Source organism: Eschrichtius robustus, chromosome 13, assembly GCF_028021215.1.
Source record: "Eschrichtius robustus isolate mEscRob2 chromosome 13, mEscRob2.pri, whole genome shotgun sequence".
Taxonomy (NCBI): Eukaryota; Metazoa; Chordata; class Mammalia; order Artiodactyla; family Eschrichtiidae; genus Eschrichtius; species Eschrichtius robustus.
This window is the reverse complement of record NC_090836.1, coordinates 68472575-68495013: the sequence shown is the minus strand read 5'-3', so window position 1 is coordinate 68495013 and position 22439 is coordinate 68472575. Positions and strand designations below refer to the sequence as shown.

The following is a 22439-nucleotide window of genomic DNA, read 5'->3' as shown; positions in this document are numbered from 1 at the left end:
TAAGACAAAACAAAATAAAACAAACAAACAACAACGACAACAAAAATTTAGAACCTTCCAGAGAAGACTCCACATTACTTTCAAAGGAGCAACACTTGAGCTATCTGACTCCACAACTGAAATAACAACCAGATGAAAACGGAATGACATCCTTAAAATGCTGATTGAAACCAACATCTCACCTAAAACTCTATAACTGAATCAATATTAAAGATAGAATTAATATATTTCAGATAAATAAAATCTGAGAGAAAACATCACCAGAAAATCCAAGGAGAAAAGGGAATATGAACATAGAGAAATATCTTCATATTCTCTAGAAATAGGCAAATATTTCTTATACATGACACAAAAATCATTAACCCTAAAGGAAGGTAGATAAACTGAAATTCATTACAATTAAGCACTTAGGGTCACTGAAAGAATTAGGAGAGTGAAAGACAGTTTCAGAGTTGGAAAAGCTATTTGCAATACACGTCTACAAAAGACTCATATCTAGAATATCTATAGAACTCTTACAAATGAACAAGAAAAGGATATATGTTTAAAAAATGAGAAGAAGATACATAGGCGCTTCATAAAAAAGGATTTCCAAATGGCCAGTAAATAGATACAAAATTGCTTAACAAGCAGGTATCAGGGAGTTACAGATCAAAACTAAGATAACATACAAAGGGATAGTTTGCTAGGGCTGTTGTAATAGAGTAACACACATTGGGAGGTTTAAACAACAGAAATGTAGTATCTCACAGTTCTGGAGGCTAGATTAAAGTATCAGCAGGGTTGGTTCCTTCTGAGGGCTGTGAGGAACAATCAGTTCCATGCCTCTCCCTCACCTTCTGGTGGTTTACTGGCAATGATGGCGTTCTTCAATTTATAGAAGCATCACCTTGATCTCTGCCTTCATCTTCATATGGTGTTCTCCCTGTGTGCATATCTTATTTCCAAATTTCCGCTTTTAAGAAGAAAACCAGTCATACTGAATTAGGACTCAGCCTAATACGCTCATTTTAACTCGATTACTTCTGTAAAGACTATATCTCCAAATAAGGTTACTTTCTGAGGTACTGGGGATTAGGACTTCAACATATGAATTTGTGGGGAGGCGGCAATTCAATGCATAACAACATAATGTTACCATAATGGCTAAAAACAAGCAAATTAAAAAAAAAAAAAAAAACCCAAACAAGTGAAAAATACAAAATATTGGTAAAGATGCAGATTTTCATGCACTGCTACTGGGGGTTTTAAATTGTGAGAGTGGTATTTAGCAATATCTGCTAACATTAAATGTATGTATAAAACATGACTCACCAATTCTGTTCCTTGCTATTTACTCAACAGCAATATGTATATATACGGCCAACAGAAAAATACATAAATAAGAATGTTCAAAGCAGCACTATTCTTAATAACCCACAGTAGAATCCACCCAAATTTCCATCAACAGTAGAAGGGATAAATTGTGACATAATCATACAATGGAATACTAAATAAACAAGCTACTGCTATTTGCCATAGCATGAGTGAACCCTATATTGAGTGAAGATACATATTGTACAACTCCATTTATAAAAAACTAAAAAATCAGGCAAAATTAATCTGGGGTGAGCATAGTCAGAATATTGGTTATTGTTGGGGTGAGGATAATAACTGAGAAAGGACATGCGGGGACCTCTGTGGTGCTGAAGTATCACTTTATTGCTTTAATGTTATACACAAGAAAATCTAAATTGGTTATAAATTAATGCATTAGGACAATTAGTAATGCTTTTGAGGAACTTAATATATAAATACTCTCCCCCCCCCCACACACACACACAAAGAAGAAAATACTAATAAGATTTTTGCAGGTAATTTAAATTGGGGAAATGAACAGTTGAAGTTGAATAGTTCCCAAAGTATTCTTTATACTTTTTCCAGGTAAGGTATAAATTTCATTCTGAAAGAAAAAAAAAATTAATAGGAAAACTTTGTACTAGTAAATTATGGGTTTCATTTCCCTTTCTAGAAATGAAAAAATGTTTTAATTCTTTTTTTAGAAAAAAAGTTTTAATTCTTTTCTCATTTCCCCTTAAGGATTGTAATTTAGAGGTGCCAAAGCTGCCAGGCCTTGAGGAACCTCAAGGATTAGAAAAAAAGTTTTAATTCTTTTCTTATTTCCCCTTAAGTTCCTCAAAATTCTTTCTTTTCAATGGAACATTCTGGTCCTTCTGACTGTTTTGCTGGCTATTATGTAGTATTATGTCAACTCATAATGAGAAGGAATGGAAAAAGGATAAAATAAACTTTGATATGTTTTCGTCTAAAAAGGTATATATGACATTTTTCTCTAAAGGTTTTAGTTTTAGAAAATAAAATTCAAAGTGTTTTGTACCTTAGTAAAATATTGCGTTTCAACCTAAAAGGAAAAACAACTTATGACTTGAGAGTGGTTGATTTTTGGATTAGTATGTGATTGAGAAATAATGGATTGACAAAATAGTAGGGTAAGTATCAAACTATTGAGTGCCTGTTCTCTTACTATTCTGTTCTCTGACTTATTGCTTCAGATGGAAAAAAAAAAGTTTCTTCTAGCCTACACACAATAGTCAGGTAGTAGTTTAAAGATACTCTGATGAAGAACCGTAGTAGATTGTCATCTTGCTCTCTTGACTGAAGAGCTGTATATGGACACAAATAAGAAATGTCCCCATCTGGTGGTAAAAGCATTGAACTTCAGACAGACTCCTAGAGCTCCAGAATGAAAACAAGAAACCCTTTGAGACATTATGTTCCATGTGATGGAAATGCTCTCATTTCAGTGATAACAAACACTCTTAAAATCACAAATTTTTTTCTGGGCCAGAAGTAGAAAGGGTTAGTTATTAGAATGGTAAATACCTGTAACACAAGGAGCCAGCTGCACTAGGGAGTGGATAAAGAAGCCAGCATAAATGCTGACTTGGCCAGACGCCTGTGGCTCATTTCAGCTAGCAGTTTTTATTTACTATGCAAAATACTGCAGCCTAAAATGATGCACCTCTTTTTCTAGATGTGTTGGTGTGGAGCAATGATCGAGTTATTCGCTGGATACAAGCAATTGGACTTCGAGAATATGCAAATAATATTCTTGAAAGTGGTGTGCATGGCTCACTTATAGCCCTGGATGAGAACTTTGACTACAGCAGCTTAGCTTTATTACTACAGATTCCAACACAGAATACCCAGGCAAGCCCCTTTGTGCTGTAGTTGCACTATGCCCTGGTTTATGTAAGGACAAAGTAAACTTTTAGGAAAAAAAAGTTGGCTGTGTATTCATGATTTCTAATGGGAGTTAGTTCAACCTTTGATATATGTCACTGGGACTTTAATTTCAAGCTACTGGATTTCTAGCCAAAACAAAATCATAAAATTAAGTAGAAAGGGATTTAGAAGTTATGTGGTCCAACCTCCCACCTGAATGCCAGATTCCCCCAAACCATATCCCTGACAGATGGCCTTTAGTCTCTGCCTCTCTCTGAGGGGCAGTCATTTCTATTTACATGTCTGAATTATACAGACACTCAGCTCTGGGTGTGCCATTGATTCCCAAGTCTGGATAATTATTTGAATTGCTGGAGTTCCTTAAAAACTTAAAATAAAACGTGCAATCTACATCACAAGCCTAAGAAATCAGATATCAAGAGATAGGGCACAGGAACCCTAATCATTTAAAGTTTCCCCAAATTATGATGATTGGCCAGGTTTGAGAACTACCTGCATAGACTTGATAAAAATGTGGCAGTCTAACTTTACTTTTTATTCCATTTTTATATATTTCAAAGTTTACATAAAATATTCAATTGGAATAAAGTAACAAAGTGAGGTCAAACCCTTTGACCTCAGACGTTTATGTGAGGCTGTCTCTACTGTCCACAGACTAAAGAAAATTGCCCTTCCTTGTGTTTATAGTTAAAATTTACAATGGCTTATAAATATAGAGGATGAAAAAAATAAGACCCCTGTAAATAAAACAGGGTATTGGAATGTTTTCTCAGGTAAATATAATCGTTATGATTTTTCAAATAAAAGGTGACTTCAATGATGTTAACTGTAATCTGATCTCAACAGGCAAGGCAGATTCTCGAAAGGGAATACAATAACCTCCTGGCTCTGGGAACTGAACGGCGACTGGATGAAGTAAGTCTTTGTCTGTCATTCAAAAGGGACCTGGGACAGTACAAGTAAAATGGCTTTCAAGGACTAGTGCTCAAAATTAATCAGATGCTTGTTCTATGGATAGAATCTAGAATTTTCCCCACTATTATTCTTAAATATTTAATTTTACTAATTTGATTTGGGAAAGAACTTTATGAATTCATAGATATTATCATATCAGCAGTTAGAAACACTAAGAAGTAATTCAAATTCAGACATTTTTCATGAGCTATGACAGCAAAATAATGTTGAGCAAAAATTTTTTAAATTGTAAGTAATGATAACACTAGTCCTAATAAATTCAGCTCTTTAATAAGGGATGTGCTTATTTCTTAAATATCAGTATATCTTCACAGGAAACTTTAGGATATTAAAAGGAAGAGAAAACTTGCTTTCAATAAATGGGAAGCTTTTGATTATTTTAGATATCAATATTGTGTTTTCCTTAAAAATATATGAGTAACATTTTAACAGTCATAGGAATTGAAGGTTATATTGAGTGTAAGAATCTCTACACATAGTATATGCATGTTTAAATGATTTGGAAAATAGTAAACATGTAAGTAGTCTCCCAAGATGAAGGAATACAAGGGACGTTAGCACACTCTGTGCATTGATAAACTGTGGATTTTAATATTCCTTCTGAGTTTTTCAAGGATCTTTCTGGAAAAAATGGGGAGGAAACCTGAGTATGAAGTGGAAAATACAGTGATGCATAATTCTGTGTTGCAAAATGCAGGTGTTTCTTGGCTGTAAATAAAAGCTGATTAAAATAGTTTTGTGAATGAACACAGCAGTTCCTAAAATGAGACAATAATTCCACCTTCAAATGGGCAGGGCAGGTGATCTTGGTTTTATAAAACCCAAGCTGTCCTTTTCAGAGGAGGTTAGACAGATAAGCTCTACAGTCTTGACCTCAGCTAACTTCCTGTAAATTCATACTCCTGTCCAATCAGGATAATGATTAATATTTTTAAAAAACAGTTAATATTTAACTGATTTTAATTTTATAACTTTGATAATCTTTTCAATACTTATTCTTTTTTTAAAATTTTTTATTGAAGTATAGTTAATTTACAATGTTGTGGTAGTTTCTCGCGTACAGCAAAGTGATTCAGTTCTATGTATATATATGTATATATATGTGTGTATATGTACATATATATTCTTTTTCATATTCTTTTCCATTATGGTTTGGTTTTTTTGTTTTGTTTTTTTTAATTTTTCTTTTGGTTTTTATTTATCCATTTAGCCACTTAAAATTTTTTTTAATTTTAAAATTTTCTTATTGAAGTATAGTTGATGTACAGTATTATATAAGTTATGGTGTACAACATAGTGATTCACAATTTTTAAAGGTTATACTCCGTTTATAATTATTATAAAATATTGGCTATATTCCCCGTGTTGTACAACATATCCTTGTAGCTTATTTTATACATTATAGTTTGTACCTCTTAAGCCCCAACCCTATTTTACCCCTCTGCCCTTCCCTCTCCCCACTTGGTAACCACTAGTTTGTTCACTGTATCTGTGAATCTGTTTCTTTTTTTTGTTATATTCACTAGTTTATTTTTTAGATTTCACATATAAGTGATATCATATAGTATTTGTCTTTCTCTATCTGACTTATTTCACTTAGCATAATACTCTCCGAGTCCATCCATGTTGCTGCAAATGGCAAAATCTCATTCTTTTTTATGGCTGAGTAGTATCCATTGTATATATACATGCAACATCCTTTTTATCCATTCATCTATTGATGAACACTTAGGTTGCTTCCATATCTTGGCAATTGTAAATAATGCTGCTATGAACATTGGGGTGCATGTATCTTTTCGAATTCGTGTTTTCATTTTTTTCGGATATATACCCAGGAGTGGAATTGCTGGGTCATGTGGTAGTTCTACTTTTAGTTTTTTGAGAAACCTCCATACTGTTTTCCACAATGGCTGCAGCGATTTACATTCCCACCAACAGTGTACGAGGGTTCCCTTTTGCCACATCCCCTCCAGCATTTCTTATTTGTGTTCTTTTTGATGACAGCCATTCTGACAGGTGTGAGGTGATATCTCATTATGGTTTTAATTTGCATTTCTCTGATGATTAATGATGTTGAGCATCTTGTCACATGTCTGCTGGCCATCTGAATGTCCTCTTTGGAAAAATGTCTATTCACGCCTTCTGCCCATTTTTTAATTGGGTTGTTTGTCTTTTTGTTGTCGAGTTACATGAGCTATTTATATATTTTGGATATTAACCGCTTATCAGTCATATCATTTGCAAATGTTTTCTCCTGTTCAGTAGGTTGTCTTTCTAGCTACTATTGTGGAATTCTCTATTTCTCCCTTCAGTTCTGTCAGGCGTTGTTTCATGTATTTTGGGACTCTGTTGTTAGGTGCACATAATTGTATCATTTTGATGAATTGACCCTTTTATCATTATAAAATATCTCTGTCTTTAGTATATTTCTTGGTCTTAAAGTCTATTTTATCTAATATTGGTATAGACACTTTACCTCACTTGTGGTTACTGTTTGCATGGTGTATATTTTTTCATTCTTTTGCTTTCAACCTATTTGTGTCTATGCATCTAAAATGTCTCTTGTAGGGAGTGTATAATTGAATCTTGTTTTTTTAATCTGTTTTGATAATGTTTAAGTCATTCACATTTAGTCTGAATGTTATTTATATTTAGAGTAATTATTGATATGGTTGGATTTCTCTCTGCAATTTTATTTTTTTCTATATGCTTCATGTCTTCTTTTGTTTTTGTTGTGCTTCTGTTCTTCCTTTACTGTCTTCTTTTGTGTTAAATACTTTTCTAATGTACATTTTAATTCCTTTGTGGTTTCTTTATTATATTTTTGAGTTACTAGTCTCAGTTTGTTCTAGAGATTATAATATGTAATTTATCACAATATACTTCAGATTAATACTAACTCAATTCTAATAAATTATCAAAACTTTGCTCCAATATAGCTCAATTCCCTCCCTTACCCTTTGTGCTATTATTGTCACATATATTACATCCATATGTGTTATAAATCCAATAATAGTGTTATAATTACGGCTTTATATGTCTTTTTAAAAATTTAAGAGGAGAAAAAATATATTTATAGAATTTTTTATATTAAACCACATATTTATCATTTCTGGTTCTTTTCATTTTCTTCTGTGGATTCAAGTTACTGTCTGGTGTCCTTTCCTTTCTCCAACATAACTCTATTCCCTCTTTATGTTATAAACCGGACAATTGTTTTTTAACTCAGTTAAGAGAATAAAAGAGAAAATATGTTTGTAGTGTCTTTGTATTTACCGATATAATTGCCTTTTGCTCTTTATTTCTTCATGTGGATTTGATTTACTGTCAGGTGTCGTTTCCTTTTACCCTGAAGGACTTCCTTTAGTACTTTTTATAAGGCAGGTCTGTTAGCAACAAATTCTCACTCTCTGTTTGTCTGGGAGTGTCTTTATTTCACCTTCATTGTTGAAGGATACTTTTATTGGACGAAGACTTCTTGATTGACAGGATATTTTTTCTGTCAGCACTTTGAATATGCCATCTCATTCCTTCTGGCCTCCATTGTTTCTGATACAAAATTAGCTGTTAATTTTATTGTGGTTCCCTTGTATGATACATCAATTTCTCTCTTGCGTTCAAGATTTTCACTGTCTTTTAGCAGTTTTACTATGATGTCTGCTTGGACTTTGGATGTGTAAATTAATGTTTTTCATCAAATTTTTGAATTTTTGGACTATTATTTCTTCAAATATGTTTTTCTGCCTAATTCTCTCCTCCTCTGGAATTCCCATTAAGTGTATACTGTGTGTTCAATGATGTTCCACGGGTATCTGAGGCTCTGTTCATTTTTCTTCATTCTTTTTTTCTTTCTGTTCTTTAGACTGAATAATCTCAATTGCTGTATCTTCAAGTTTGCTGATTCTTTATTCTTCCAGCTCAAAGATGCTATTGAACCTCTCTAGTGAACTTTTAATTTCAGTTATTTCACTTTTCAATTCCAGAATTTCCATTAGATTCTCTCTCTCTGTATATATATTATATTACATATAATACATATCATATATTATAATTTATGTCTCTCTATTGATATCCTCTATTTGATGAGTCTTTCCTTTTTTTTAACATCTTTATTAGAGTATAATTGCTTTACAATGGTGTGTTAGTTTCTGCTTTATAACAAAGTAAATGAATCAGTTATGCATACACACATATCCCCATATCTCTTCCCTCTTGCAGCTCCCTCCCTCCCACCCTCCCTATCCCACCCCTCTAGGTGGTCACAAAGCACCAAGCTGATCTCCCTGTGCTATGCGGCTGCTTCCCACTAGCTATCTATTTTACCTTTGGTAGTGTATATATGTCCATATCACTCTCTCACTTTGTCCAGGCTTACCCTTCCCCCTCCCCATATCCTCAAGTCCATTCTCTAGTAGGTCTGCGTCTTTATTCCGGTCTTGCCCCTAGGTTCTTCATGACCATTTTTTTTTTTTTTAGATTCCATATATACATGTTAGCATACAGTATTTGTTTTTCTCTTTCTGACTTACTTCACTCTGTATGACAGACTCTAGGTTCATCCACCTCACTACAAATAACTCAATTTCTTTTTATGTCCATTATGGTTTATTACAGGATATTGAATATACGTTCCTGTGTTGTACAGTAGGGCCTTGTTGTTTATGTATTTTATATATAGTAGTTTGTATCTGCTTTTAATCCTTATTCTTAATTGTTGAATCAAAAAGATAGTCTGCATAAACACATACACACTTTTAAATACAATTATTCTCCTTACTTAAAAGTTGGAAAAATAATTTTAATAAAAATTATTAAAGATCTGCCATATTGTTAGATTCTAAAATGCAGACTGACCTGAAGTAGAGGTCCAGTCAGAGACACAAGTCTATATGGGTTCTAGTGTTGCTTCTTAAAAGTAATGAACAAGGTGAAAGGCCTAAATGGAACGTTATTATCTGCCTTTAAAATATGCTGCCTCTTTTTATTACTAAAAAAGCACATGATTTTGTCATTCAAACCCTCTAGTCGCTTTTGTCTCAGTTTTTTGTTTGTTTCTTTGTTTGATTTTGGTTTTGTTTTTTGAGTGTGAACAAAAATATCTAAACAACTTAGCTGGAGCCAGAATAGACTTGTTTCTGGGGCTGATCACATTCAGATTCCACTGAAATGATTTGAGAAGTGCTCATGTGCTGCTACAGACAGAGGATATCGTCAGCTGAGAGCATATCTTTCAATCTCCTCTCATGTAAACCTTTTCCTGTGATGTTGTGGCTTATGGTTCCCATTAACTTTCTGCAGTAACACTATGTTGAAAGAGCAGAAGTTAAGGAATCATGATTTAAATTCTCAACTTACTGGCATATTTTTGAGCCCTTATCTCACACATTATAGGAGCTGTACATTCCTACAATGTAATGTAATGTTTTATAGAACTGAAGAAAATTTATGTTCATGCAACTTCTCCAAGATTCAAGAAGTCAGAGAGGCCACAACTGTGAACTTCTGCTTCTTTTTTCCATTTATAAACATTTGGAGGTCTAAGGCAAAGTAAAATGCAGCAGCTGAGAAGAGTAGCAGAAATCTCTTAAAGTGTAAAATGGCTATCAAATCTAAGCAAAATTTATATGTTAATAATAAGGATTCTAAAAGAAAAATGGATAAATGTAATTACACAAATGATTTTATTTTTCCCAGATTAACCTTGTATGCTACTTAAATTAGTAGTCTATGATGAAGAATACTTTATAGTGTTTCTTATTTATAACAATGATGAATATCTATCTATATTCTCTATGCCCAAATGAAGTCATCTGAGCCAGCAGAGTCAACCACACATATTTAACTATAATTTTAGGGAGTAGACAGTCCTTCCTTCGATGAAAAACTTAGTGATATAAGAAGACAAGATCTATGTAGAATGATTAATATTTTCCTTAGCTTAGAAACAAAGAATATAATCAGTCAAATGGTAAATTACATATTGTTGCTTACCAATTCAGAGAAAATAATTGTTTGTCTGCAGGTACAATGTGTATGCACAGACAGGGAAGATTTTATGCAATTAAGATATAATAGAGTCAGCAACAAGAATTACATTGTAAAACAGCAACCAGAGTTACATTATGCTTTTAGTGGCATCTAATGAGCACATGTATTTATTAAAAGGAAGGTGACCATTTGCATAGTGTTTTCAACAAACTGCAAGTTAATTCTGTATCAGCTGAAATCTAGCAAATGACAAATTTAGTTTCTTACACAGAATATAAATTATAGTATCCCATATGAGCCAGGTTGTATCAAATATAGATTTCCCATAACATATATCTTGTATACATAAAAGCAAAATTCATGAAATAGTTCATCAAGTGTGTGAACCAAATAGTGTTTACCCAATACTTATTCAACTAAGTATATCATCTCATACCATAAAAACAGTTGGCATGAAGTGCAACAAAGTATACCCAATATTCTTTTTGGAAAAACTTTGGGGTTTTATTTTAAATTGTCAAAGATTTTACTTTTATATATGTTTTAGGTTCAGAATCATATGAACTTTTCAATAAAAACATTTCTATTTCACATATCCTGCATTCTCATTTTGGAATCAATATAACCCTCGAAATAAAGTATAATATTCCATATGTATACTTTACAGACTGAATGTACATAATCAGTGTTACATGTTTTAAGCACCTGGACTAGTTTACTTGTTTTCATTACATCAAATTGTATCTCTGTACCGGCAGAGTGATGACAAGAATTTCAGGCGTGGGTCGACCTGGAGAAGGCAGTTTCCTCCCCGTGAAGTACACGGAATCAGCATGATGCCTGGGTCCTCAGAAACATTACCGGCTGGATTTAGGTTAACCACAACATCGGGGCAGTCAAGGAAAATGACAACGGATGGTACAGTAGTTTTGCATTTCTGCTTATAAAGTAAAAAGCTTGTTTAGCAAATGCTATCATTCTCTGATCTTGCATAGCTTTCTGGAATTGATTCTTTTCTTAAGTTGGTTTGCTCTGCTTGAAGTTTACTTTGCTTTCATCAGACCATACTCTTTTGTAAGCTGCTAATGCATGAACTCATGGCACTTTATTCATATTTTAAAAATAATTTAAAATATTCTAAAAAGGACAATTTTGGCTAATGTCCACATCTAGGAAGAAAAACATCTGCATGATTTGTGTTTCTTTACTCTTCTATTCACCAAGTAAATAATTTGTTCAGAGGATGGATTTGGACTAAAGGTCCTTAATAAATGGAAATTAACTCCACTGTCGCCCTACATGCTTGAATATTGCAAGTTTTCTATTTCATCTTAAAAACTGAGACTCATCAGATATTCTCACCTATGACCAAGGCAGAAGGCCTTAAATAAACAAGCACAACCATGAGAAGAGAATTAAACAAACACAAAACCGACAGTAATTTCCCAATTAGTATTTCCTTCTGTGGACATTAGACTTGTGTTATATACTTCACAAAGGAAAACAGCCATTCTGGAGGAGAGACAAATTTGAAGTTGTAGTCACAAAGTTATGTCTGTCTGGGAAGCATTAAACAAAAAAGTCCCACTCTCTTTACTGAGACAATCACCTAGAATTATTATTTCTTGTCAAGGTGATAGTTATCATGGCCCTTAAAATAAGTTTCAGTATAAACCATGATCTTTGATCTATATTTCTTCTAAGTTGTTACTATTATGGAACACATTAGCAAAATTCATGAGGAATTTAACATGATTAAAATGAGTATAGAAGCTTTTCAGTATTGGAGGGGAAGACAATCCATCATACTGAATTCTCCAAGAGCAATCTTTGCTTCAAACACAGGAGCACCCAGGGGAACTGTTCTTGTTAACAGATTTCATCTAAGGAGGAATACACAACTTGAAAGCTCAGTTGAATCGCATTGGAATAAATTTTCTTTAGTAGCTTGTCTTGAGAAAAGGAATATGAGTGGCTTCTATCTGAGAGAAAGAAGGTCTATTAATATGTTCAGATCCCTTTATGCAGGGAAAATAAATCTTTCTCATCTGAAATTTTGTACTCAATTATCCAAGTCCCTCTAAAGCCCTTTTCTCCATTTGCAGTTCCTTCATCAAGACTGCAGAGGTTAGACAACTCCACTGTTCGCACATACTCATGTTGACCAGCCACTCAAAGGAGGCAGCACTGACTTGCTGTGAGTAGTTTTCCTTGGCTGACAAAAAACAAACCACCAAAAAAAATGGAACCTACATAGACTAGTAAATATACACGATACTCTCTGGTGTGGCCTAGCAGTACAGAAGTGAGATAACCCCTTTGAATTGCTAGAGAGTGGAAAGGTTCTTTATATTGTAACTCTTAATCTAGGATTTCCTATCACCATCTGTCTGCTGTGGTTTAAGGCCCATCTGTTGGAGGCCTGTCACTATCTTATTACACATCAATGGGTTGCTACTACACTGGCTTCTACTTTTTCGTAGCACTTTATATTGATGCGCGTATAGCATTTTACTGATGAGAGTTTGGCACTTACAGAATAACACACTTTTAAGTGAGTATTTTATATAGGGGAAGGTGAAATAGGCAAATAGTATTCTAGTAGGTACCCAGAGTCAAATAGTGGCAGAATCAGGAGAATGATTTGGAGGTGATTTCACATTAAAAACAAAAGTATAACTGAAAAATTTGAACTTCTGGTATGTTGTTTTTCATCAATGTGATTAATATTTGTTGAAAACGTATAGGAATTTTAAGTATCTGGGGTTTATAGCAGATAGAAACAAAGTGAAATAACATTATAACAATGGCGGACAGGACAGAAAACCATGCTATATAATCATAAGGCATTTGTACTTCGAGAAATACTAGTTGATGGAATCTACTTCCAAATCCATATGAAAATGGAGTTTTATTGAAAACCAGTCTTAGTAAAACTGTGTTTTCATAGAAAATAAATGTCAAGAACTCATAAACATTTTTTAATCTACAACTGTGCTTTACCAAAATATTCTACCATTTACGATGAATTAAAATTTTGGGAAAACACTTTTCAGAGCAATATTGAGAACCAAATGTGTGCACAGGGATGGGGAGAGGAACTGCTTATCTTGTGCTGTTTATTCATTGCCTTGAACTAAAAGCTCCACACAATCTACTGATGGTCTTTGGGGCCTAATATAGGAGCTGATATGCTGCCTTATTTGGGTCACTACTTGAAGCTGCTGATGATAAAACAAAAAGCTTTCAGATAAGAGATTTAATTTCAGAATGTAAAACCCTAACATTAAAAACTTAATTATGGTATACAATTTGGCATCTCATTAGGCATGATCTAAAATTTGTAATAATTTGGCTAAATAAGAGGCTTTCCAAAATACTGTTTGTAATAGTTTCTACACGTAACATGATAATTTACCAGGAACTAGAATTAGAATACTTCACTAATTTACAAATGACTATTTAATATGTTGAATAGTGCTTGCTTCTTAGCTCTTGACTGATGGGTAGAATTACTCTTTAACTATTTGTAATCTGTATTTTGTGCTTGGCATTCTAGTTCATATTTCCTAGTTTTTACCATTAAATGGGATAAAGGTATTTATTTCTAATAAGTTAATCTGGGACAACCAATTTCTATTTTGAGGAAACATTAGCATTTCTGTTATTAACACAGTTCAGAACATATTATTTATCTCGTGTCGGGATAGTAATTGTAATCTTTTCCTAAGTATATTATGACTGGAAAGAATCAGTGATGCCACAGATTCTTTATATGTTACTGATTATCATTATGTTTTTGTCACAATTAAACAAAGGTCTCTTTTGAAGAGCTCTAAAATATATGAGTTAGAATACAGATCTATTCCATGGAATAGGTCAACTCAACTCAATTTATTAATGAGCAAGCTGTACGCTTTTCAAAAGGACTGCTGACGTTTTCTGTGACTACCTTTGTTTATATTATCTGCCATACTTTTACAAAGTTGAGCAAATCTTATTTATGAACCTCGCCTGCACAAAATTAGAGAGAAGTAAATATTAATTACATACAGCCATTGGTTAGACCTGAGATGATATCCTACCCTTAGGACAAAAGTGGGCAGGATGCATGGAGGTGCACCAAGAGTCGCAGAGGGAGATTTTCCAATCTGGGATCTTTCAGTAAACTAATGCTGTCCATTACATATTTTAGATGTCGTCTTTTCAGTCTACTCTACCTAAAGTGCACTACCATCTAAGAAGATAAGCAGTGAAAACCTTTGTGAAGACTGAATTCTAAGGAAATAATCACAACTAATGGTTTATTAAGCTGAAAATGTGATTTTGGGGGGAGTCAGATATTAAGTTTGATTAGTTTACTACAGTTGTAAGAAAATGCTTAAGTCATTTGAATAATAAGCATCATCCACATCATAAATTCTGTACAACGATGCTTTTATGAAATGGAGCCACTTGTTTTTTCATGTTTTACTGTAATATACTTGGCATTTATGTATTACTGTGTATGCATTTCTTTTTAAATGTGTAAGTCTTATGTAAATGGATATAAATATGATTTTTTTAAAAAATAAAATATATGGTTCATGGAGTCTTGAGTGCAAACATTTGACAATTCCAAGTACTGTCTGTATTTACCATTCCACCATTTTTACAGTTTTTGAATTGTAACAAATTGATATGTTTCCTGGAAGCATGTTTCATGCTTCCACATGTTTCTCCTTCAAGTCTGTCAATCCTTAAAGCTGAAAACCTGCCTCTGATCATGTAAAAAAGAATGATTTAACCTGGAACTGGAGCCAAAAATAGACCTTTAAAGGAAATCAGGGATGTCCTATATCTTTAGAAATAGCACTGTGATGGCTCGATCTCCTTTTCAATACAAAACAAAGCCAAACTGTTTACAAGAGTCAAAAGCAATTATTTAAAAAAATTTATAAAGAAAAAAAAATGATCTCTTCTTATTACCTGTGGACCAAGAAAAAAAAAAAAAAACAAACAAACTTTACTAAGAACCACATGTTCACCCAAATACCTTGAACCTCCAGCCAGCACTGTTCAGTGAATGTCAACCACTGCAGAGTCTGAGGTCATTTCCACTGGAAAAAACAAAACCCCAGAAACCTTTCCCTTTTGTCAATGTAATAGGGCATTAGCCAGACTCATGTCTAACGTTATATGCTTTTAGCCGAGAAGGCCTTGTTGCGACTTCCCTGAAGTCAGTCTTATCAGAGGAAATAAAGACAGAATGATTAACATATATAGTGTATAAAAGTATAGAAGAATAATCTCTTCCCTGTGGCTTTATTTGGTGGTGTTACTGTTGTTTATTCTTTGTTTATATGGGAGATTTCAAAGTAAAATCTATTTAAGAATACCATTTATCTAACTGCTGATTTTCTGCTGCTTGATCTTATTAACAGCAAGACCTGTCATTAGTAATTCCTTTTTTGTATTTAATTTGCTATGTTTGCACGTACATTACATTTGTTTTGATGTCGATTTTTGTTTAACAGATTCACTCAAAAGGTAATGGTAACAGAAACCCTCTCCATTGTCAATAAACAAAAATACTTCCAGTTCTCTGTTTAAGCTTTGTTTTCTAGTCACATATAGTTTAAAATTTTACTTAAACTATAATGAAAATCATTCTTGTTAGTGATCAATCTTTTATCTTCAAAAGTGAGTCTGCCACAAGAGGGAGCACTAAACTAGCTTATGAAAGTGATTTAAAATTTTCTAAAAATGTTGCCTGATTAGAAACAATGGGAAAGAGCTTTTTAAGTTTGTCTGAATATGGGGATCTTGACTTACAGAAATGAAATATAATATAGAAACTATGGTATCATAATAATACAAACTAGATTTGTATCTGCTGTTCTGCACAACTTAATTGCATAAACAGTTTTTCCCCTTTAAGAGATCACCTAATAAGAGATATTAACCATTTAAAATAGACTCTAACATACAGGGATATAAAAGAGCCAGTTACTTGCCTCAAAAACCATAAAATATTCTTCAATGTATAATATCATTTTGCCAGATTCCAAAACCCATTTAATGGATTAAGCTTAGAACCTTGGTTTTCTTCCTTTTAACTATCTATCAACATTATGAATTTTCATATTTTTAATAATCAGAGCCTTTACAAATATAATTTTCTATAAATAAAACTGCTTTTTAAATGTAAAGCAGTTCTCATTTGTATATACTTAGTACATTTTCACAGGCAAAATAGCTCAATTAATTGGCACTTTTCTATAGATTTTAAAAGAAAATATTTACATTTTAATTTTAATACCTTACAGTAAAAAAATTCTATGCAACTACCAAAAGATCATGCAGAATTTATTTCAGCAAATTACATTTTTTAGTAACATTATATTGTTATTTTTAAAGACATTTAATTCAAAATATTTTAAGGACTATTGAGTGAAAGTACCTTATGGTAAGTATTAAAATAGAAAATTCCTTTTTTTTTTCTTCCAAAATTTAAGCAATCTGATGACTGTATCTTTCTTGTCCCACATTCAGTCTTGTGAGAGGAACAGTACTTTCTCTGACCCTGCAAAGGAGATCACTTTCCTTAACCAGATGCAAGAAAACACCACTTACCCGGTCTTGTGCACTGTTTTCCAATCCCACTCAACAGGAAAATAACCCAAGCCTGCTTGCTGAAGTGTCTCTCAGATTGATTACCACGAAAAGTGTGCACGAGGATCAAAGATGTAATCGTTAACACAATTCTTGTATATGCCTGGGTTTATACCTTGCGGATGAACTATGATACACATTCGGCTAAAGAATTTGCCATTTCAAATTAACTGAATTTTATATGAAAAAATAAGGTAATACATCTTAATGCTAAGACATTAAAAAGTGTAAGATTACAGTTGTGATAAGATAAAATGTACTCAAGAGAAGAGACAGTTTAAGGAACCCAACAGCTTCAAATTATAAGTTGAATATCTATCTAATTAGTTGAACTCAGTCTACTAAAATAATTAAAGGGAACAGTTAGATGAATGTATTTTTTCAGGTGTAACAATCAAAAAGCCAATTTTAGCAAATAACAATTTACTTTGAGAAGCCATTTATTTTATAGGCTACAGTCCAAAAAATCCTATCATTTTCAGAATGTCTTTATACAAGTTGTAAGCAATTTTTATGAAACAAACAATAAGCTCTTACCTATTATCTCTCATATATATTTCGTGATATGTTACCAGACTATATGTTAAGACAGTTGCTCTTAAAAATAATGTTCCTGATGGACTGAAAGACTGAGGAGTACTTTAAGAACCGTCAGAGACTCAGTGGGTATGGTATTTGTTGAGTTTAAATGTATTCTTTGATAACTGATCTCATGTAGAACCCTAAGTAAACCAAATATGTAACTATCTATATCTACCTACTCTGGTTAATTGGCACATTAGCATAAGCTTATTAACAAAGACTAATTTTCAGTTATTTTTTTAATGCTCAATAGTTTTACAGAAGTTTAAATGGAAAGATGTGCTTTGGATGTGACAATATTTTTTTAGTGAGTTATTTAAAAATTAGAGATTTCACATAAAATCTGGATTTTTGGTTTCTCTTAAAACTCCTCCTGGTTTTTAGCTAATGTAAAAACTTGTACATTTCTTCCTTAAGAGCTTTCCTTGCCAGTTTCCCCATTTCTACACATTTCCTTGTTTCCAAAAGAAGCTGGAATCATTAAGAAGTATACAGTCAACTAAGAACCTGAGAGAGGAGGAGGGGCTCCAAAGAGCCCTCATCTCCATGACAAAGAGACTGGATTAATTGACCTCTATGCCCTCTGCCAGCCTGTGATTTCCCTTGACTAAGTAACAAAGGATTGAAGAGAGCTGTACCTTGGTTGGTACCCAGCCTTCCCTCAGGAAATGTGTGACTAGACAGATTCTCCTACCTAGAAAATCATGTCTAGATGATTACCTAAAACTTCCCATTTCATCCATTTCATTTAAAATAACCATGCATGTGGGCATCTCAAGAATATTAGAAAATATTCAGAATTTCTATAGAAAATTATAATTGTTTTCTGACTTCACTTGAGTTTTAGGTCTTGGGTCAAAGCTGCAGAGTCCTAATTTCAGGAAGTGGCTCGATATTAGTGTCACTTTCAATTAAAATGTTTTTTGGGGGGGTACAATTTTTATAAATCGTATGTCAGATATATTTTTCTTAAATCGAAGTTCTGGAAAATCTATAATGAGCGATGTTACAGGTAACCAGTAACAGTGCTAACTGGGCTAATCAAACAGAAGGCCTTTTACTAGACTGCACGTACATTGTTTTTAGACCAAGCTCTACAATTTACATTTCAGTTTGCATGTAATTTCTATTTAAATATTTATTTCTGGGAAATAATTCCAAAAACTAACTCCAATTAGAAAAGTGACAAAAAAAGAAAAAAAAAGTCACAATGCCTGCTTCAGCATTTCTTCTATGTGCCCAAAAATGCTGGGGTCTTCAATTGTAGGAGATACCTGGAAAGAAAATTAGAGCCAGATGAAGGTGCTTCATTGAACCCCTTCCATTCTATACAATTAAACAATTATATGCAATCTTGTATTCCCCATTATCTTATCATACTCATATGGAAAGGTTCAAAACAGGGAACTTTGAACTCAATATTTTAAAATGTATCTATAGTAAAATAAACTGTTCAGTTAGCAAAACTATTGGTCCTAGATGGTACTTTCTTTTATGGGCCTTTCAATAAGCGTCTATAGAAAGAATTTTTTTTTTGGCATTTGCCCATACAACCACTCCTTACTGTTGCATCACTTTTTATTAGATCTTGATGATTAAAAATACGTATATTTGTGCATGTATAATGTGCACAAAAATTAAAAGAATGCATATGCTTGAATCAGCCTAAATTACCTAAAATAATTTTCACTCAAAACAGAAAAAATAATGAGCATATATATCAATTAGAATTTTCAAAATATCTATAGCCAGCCTCTCACTCACTATTAGTCACTAATGACAGCAATGAAGGAAAATTTATCCTTAATTTAATAAGATTGAGTTTCCACAAGTTTGAATTTGACATATTTACTAACAGTAAAATATTTTCACATACTGGTTATTATAATCAAAAGTATATGGTCTTAATTAATCTGTGTTTCTCTACAAAACCCTCATTCCTACAGAGATAATGGCTATGCAATTTCCCCCGTAATATTAAAAAAAAAAAGTACTGTTATGTGTTTTTTAGGAACATAATTCATGCTTGAGAACCATTTAAAAATCTTAGTTGACACCAAAGAAGTGGGGGAAAACATTTCAAAACCAAGCACTCAACATCCTTGATAATTTACCTTATATGGCTTGCCATTGACAAGGGCAGACAGAGCTGAGCGGGGAATTTTGCCAGATCTGGTTTTGGGTAACTGTTTCACAAACACCGCTTTTCGAAAAGCAGCCACCGGGCCAATGCTCTGTCTAACATGTTTCACAATTTCTTCTAAGACTTGTTCCTCTGTTGTACTTATATCTAGGGAGAAAGTTCAGATGGTAAGCTCTGGATTAACTTTAATCATTCAGGGCCCCAGCAGTCGGGGAGGAGAAAAACCTCTCACCTTTTTTCAGCACGCAGAGTGCTAACGGGACGTGACCTTTCAAAGGGTCTTCCTTGCCAACAACAGCGCAGTCGGCCACAGTGCCATGGGAAAGGACAGACTGTAATTTTAAAAAAGCATTCATTTAGAATATCTATACACATATATATGCAGTATTTATCATTTCAACTGGGGAAAATAGTACACGTCAGATAACTTAAAAACCCATAGCTACCTCTGTGAAAATTACTACCAATTCACCATTCACATCACTATTACTGAGGTGATTGGTTAGGATTGGTAGTCACTCAGTAAAGGCTGACTAAGCAATTAAGACAAACTGCTTAGCTTACCTGGAAAGTAAGGGAATGATTTCTTCATCTCAATTGTTTATTAATGAAGTCTGGGAAACTATGCAGTGATACCACTTGGGAACAAATTGCAGCGAGCCTCGGAAAACAGATGGCCTCATGGTGTTTTGGCTTCGGTGCTGGCTACCATGAGGACACCTTCCAGAGGAACCCAAGGCAGCCCCATCAATAAACAGTGAATTGGGGTTAACCCTGGGGGTCCAGTGGTTAAGACTCTGCACTTCCACTGCAGGAGGCACGGGTGTGATCCCTGGTTGGGGAACTAAGGCATGGCACGGCCAATAAGTAAATAAAATAAAATTTTTAAAAATAAACGGTGATTTTATTTCCACCTCTGTTACTGAGCAATGAACAGAGCACACTTCTCTTCCTGAGTGACCACCCATCCAGAGAGGATTTTCCAAGATGTGGAGAAAAGGCTGGACGTGGAGTGAAGCCCTGACATCAGATAATCACCACTGTTGACCAACCATTTTCATATTGTTCACCCTAAGCTCTAAATGCCTTAAAGAGCAAAGCAAATTTCTATCTGGAATCACAAGAACTCAGAGAATAGAGTAACCACATGAAATACAGAAGCTTAGGATTAAAAAAAAAAAATTCTGCTGTGATGGGACTTTTAAAAATGAATGTTCAAAAAGTTCTTTTCTGGGAGATTAATACATATTTCAGTGACTCCAAACCCCTATGGCTGGAGAAAACAGTGAGCAAACTTGTAACCAAGGGCTAGATTGGCAGTCCTCATTCTTTCCTCCATGCATTCATTCAACAAACATCTATTAATACCTCCTATCCTCCAACCTCCTATATCGCAGTAGGCTTGGTGGTGAGCAAAAATAAGCTGGGTACTGTCTCACGGTGCTTACAGTCCAGTAGCGAAGGGTGATATTAATAAATAATCATGAATATTTAATTACTATGAATGTCTAGATGTAAAGTGGTACAATCTTTGGGGAAATAACTTGTATTTTTAAATGAAAGATAGAGCCAAAGCAACCAACGTGGCAGAAGAATATGGATCTCAGAGAAACCTGCCCTTAGGAAGTGACTCAGGATGAGCTCAGGTCTAAAGGGTCTGTATGCAAGGACCCTTGCATACAGGGGCAGAGCAAAAGCCCTGTGGAAGCACCGGGCTTGTACCATTCAAATCTAAAAGGGACCAGTGTGGCTGGAAAGCAGAGAGCAAAAGTAAGAATGGTGTAAGAGGAAATGAAGCTACAGAGATAAAAAAAGGCTGTGAATGCGAAGGGCTTCCAACTATTTTAGTAGCATTGGAAGGTAATAAAGCACTTTCAGGAGGTAAGGAGGCGATGCAAGATCAGAATGCATTTTTTAACAGACTTTATTTTTTCAGAATAGTTTCAGATTCACAGCAAAATAGAGCAGCAGAAAATACGTTGTTCCCATATACCTCCTGCTCCCATTTACACACAGCCTCCGCACCATCAAAATCCCTCACCAGAGCAGTAGAGTTACAACTGCTGAACCAACACTGACACATCACTATCACCCCACTCCACAGTTTACGTTAAACTTCACTCTTGGTGTTGTACATTCTATGGGTTTTACGGCACGTATCCATGATTATAGTATCTTACAGAGTAGATTCACTGCCCTAAAAATCCACTGTGCTCTGCCTATTCATCCCTCACCTTCCAATAACTCCTGGCAACCACTGATCTTTTTTACTGTCTCCAGAGTTCTTTCCAGAATGTTAATATAGTTGGAATCGTATATATGTAGCCTTTACAGATTGGCTACTTTCACTTCAGAGTGGATTTTGAAAAACAAAAACTTACTTTGGTTCACTGTGAAGAATAAATAGAAGATTGTTGAAGGTGGGTGTCAGAGTTTACCCAGGGAAACACCCAGAGAGGCTACAATAGTAGACTAAGGTTATAGTAGTGGGTATAAAAGGATTCCAGAGTTTTTAGAGGTAAAATGGACAAAATTTGACGATAAATGGGATATGAAGTAAGAAGTCAAAGGGGTTAAAGATGATTCTGTGGTTTTTGGCTTGAGTAGCTGGTTGGATAGTGGTGTCATTTTCTAAGCCAGAAAATGCTGGTGAGGGCTAGGCTTGGGAGGAAAAATCATGTATTAAGTCTTGGAGATGTTCCATTTGAAGTACCTTTCAGACATCCAAGTCAAGGCAACTGGATCTGAGGAGAATCTTAATCTGAAAATGTGTATCTGAATGCCATTAATGTATAAATGATAATGAAAGCTATGCACATGGATGAGATTATTTGGGGAGAAAGCAGTGAGA

At 34.0% G+C, this 22439-nt stretch overlaps 2 protein-coding genes across 3 annotated transcripts in view; one reads left to right on the top strand and one right to left on the bottom strand.

Moving 5' to 3' along the window:
- PPFIA2 (PTPRF interacting protein alpha 2) overlaps window positions 1–14459 on the top strand; it is a 470795-nt gene extending 456336 nt beyond the window's left edge. Inside the window, exons 28-32 of one of the 2 annotated variants that reach the window (XM_068559618.1) lie at window positions 3035–3210; window positions 4093–4161; window positions 10968–11127; window positions 12315–12406; window positions 14405–14459. In XM_068559618.1, the coding sequence (XP_068415719.1) occupies window positions 3035–3210; window positions 4093–4161; window positions 10968–11127; window positions 12315–12373 (464 nt within the window). In that variant the 3' untranslated portion in view covers window positions 12374–12406; window positions 14405–14459. The remainder of the gene's footprint in view (window positions 1–3034; window positions 3211–4092; window positions 4162–10967; window positions 11128–12314; window positions 12407–14404) is intronic. The other variant, XM_068559619.1, reaches the window with a different exon arrangement.
- A 2079-nt stretch (window positions 14460–16538) lies between these two features.
- The window catches only part of ACSS3 (acyl-CoA synthetase short chain family member 3), a 149365-nt gene continuing 143464 nt past the window's right edge, over window positions 16539–22439 (bottom strand). Inside the window, exons 14-16 of the mRNA XM_068560206.1 lie at window positions 19821–19920; window positions 19560–19735; window positions 16539–18719 (exon numbers count right to left, since the gene is read on the bottom strand). Coding sequence (XP_068416307.1) covers window positions 18651–18719; window positions 19560–19735; window positions 19821–19920 — 345 coding nt within the window. The 3' untranslated portion in view covers window positions 16539–18650. The remainder of the gene's footprint in view (window positions 18720–19559; window positions 19736–19820; window positions 19921–22439) is intronic.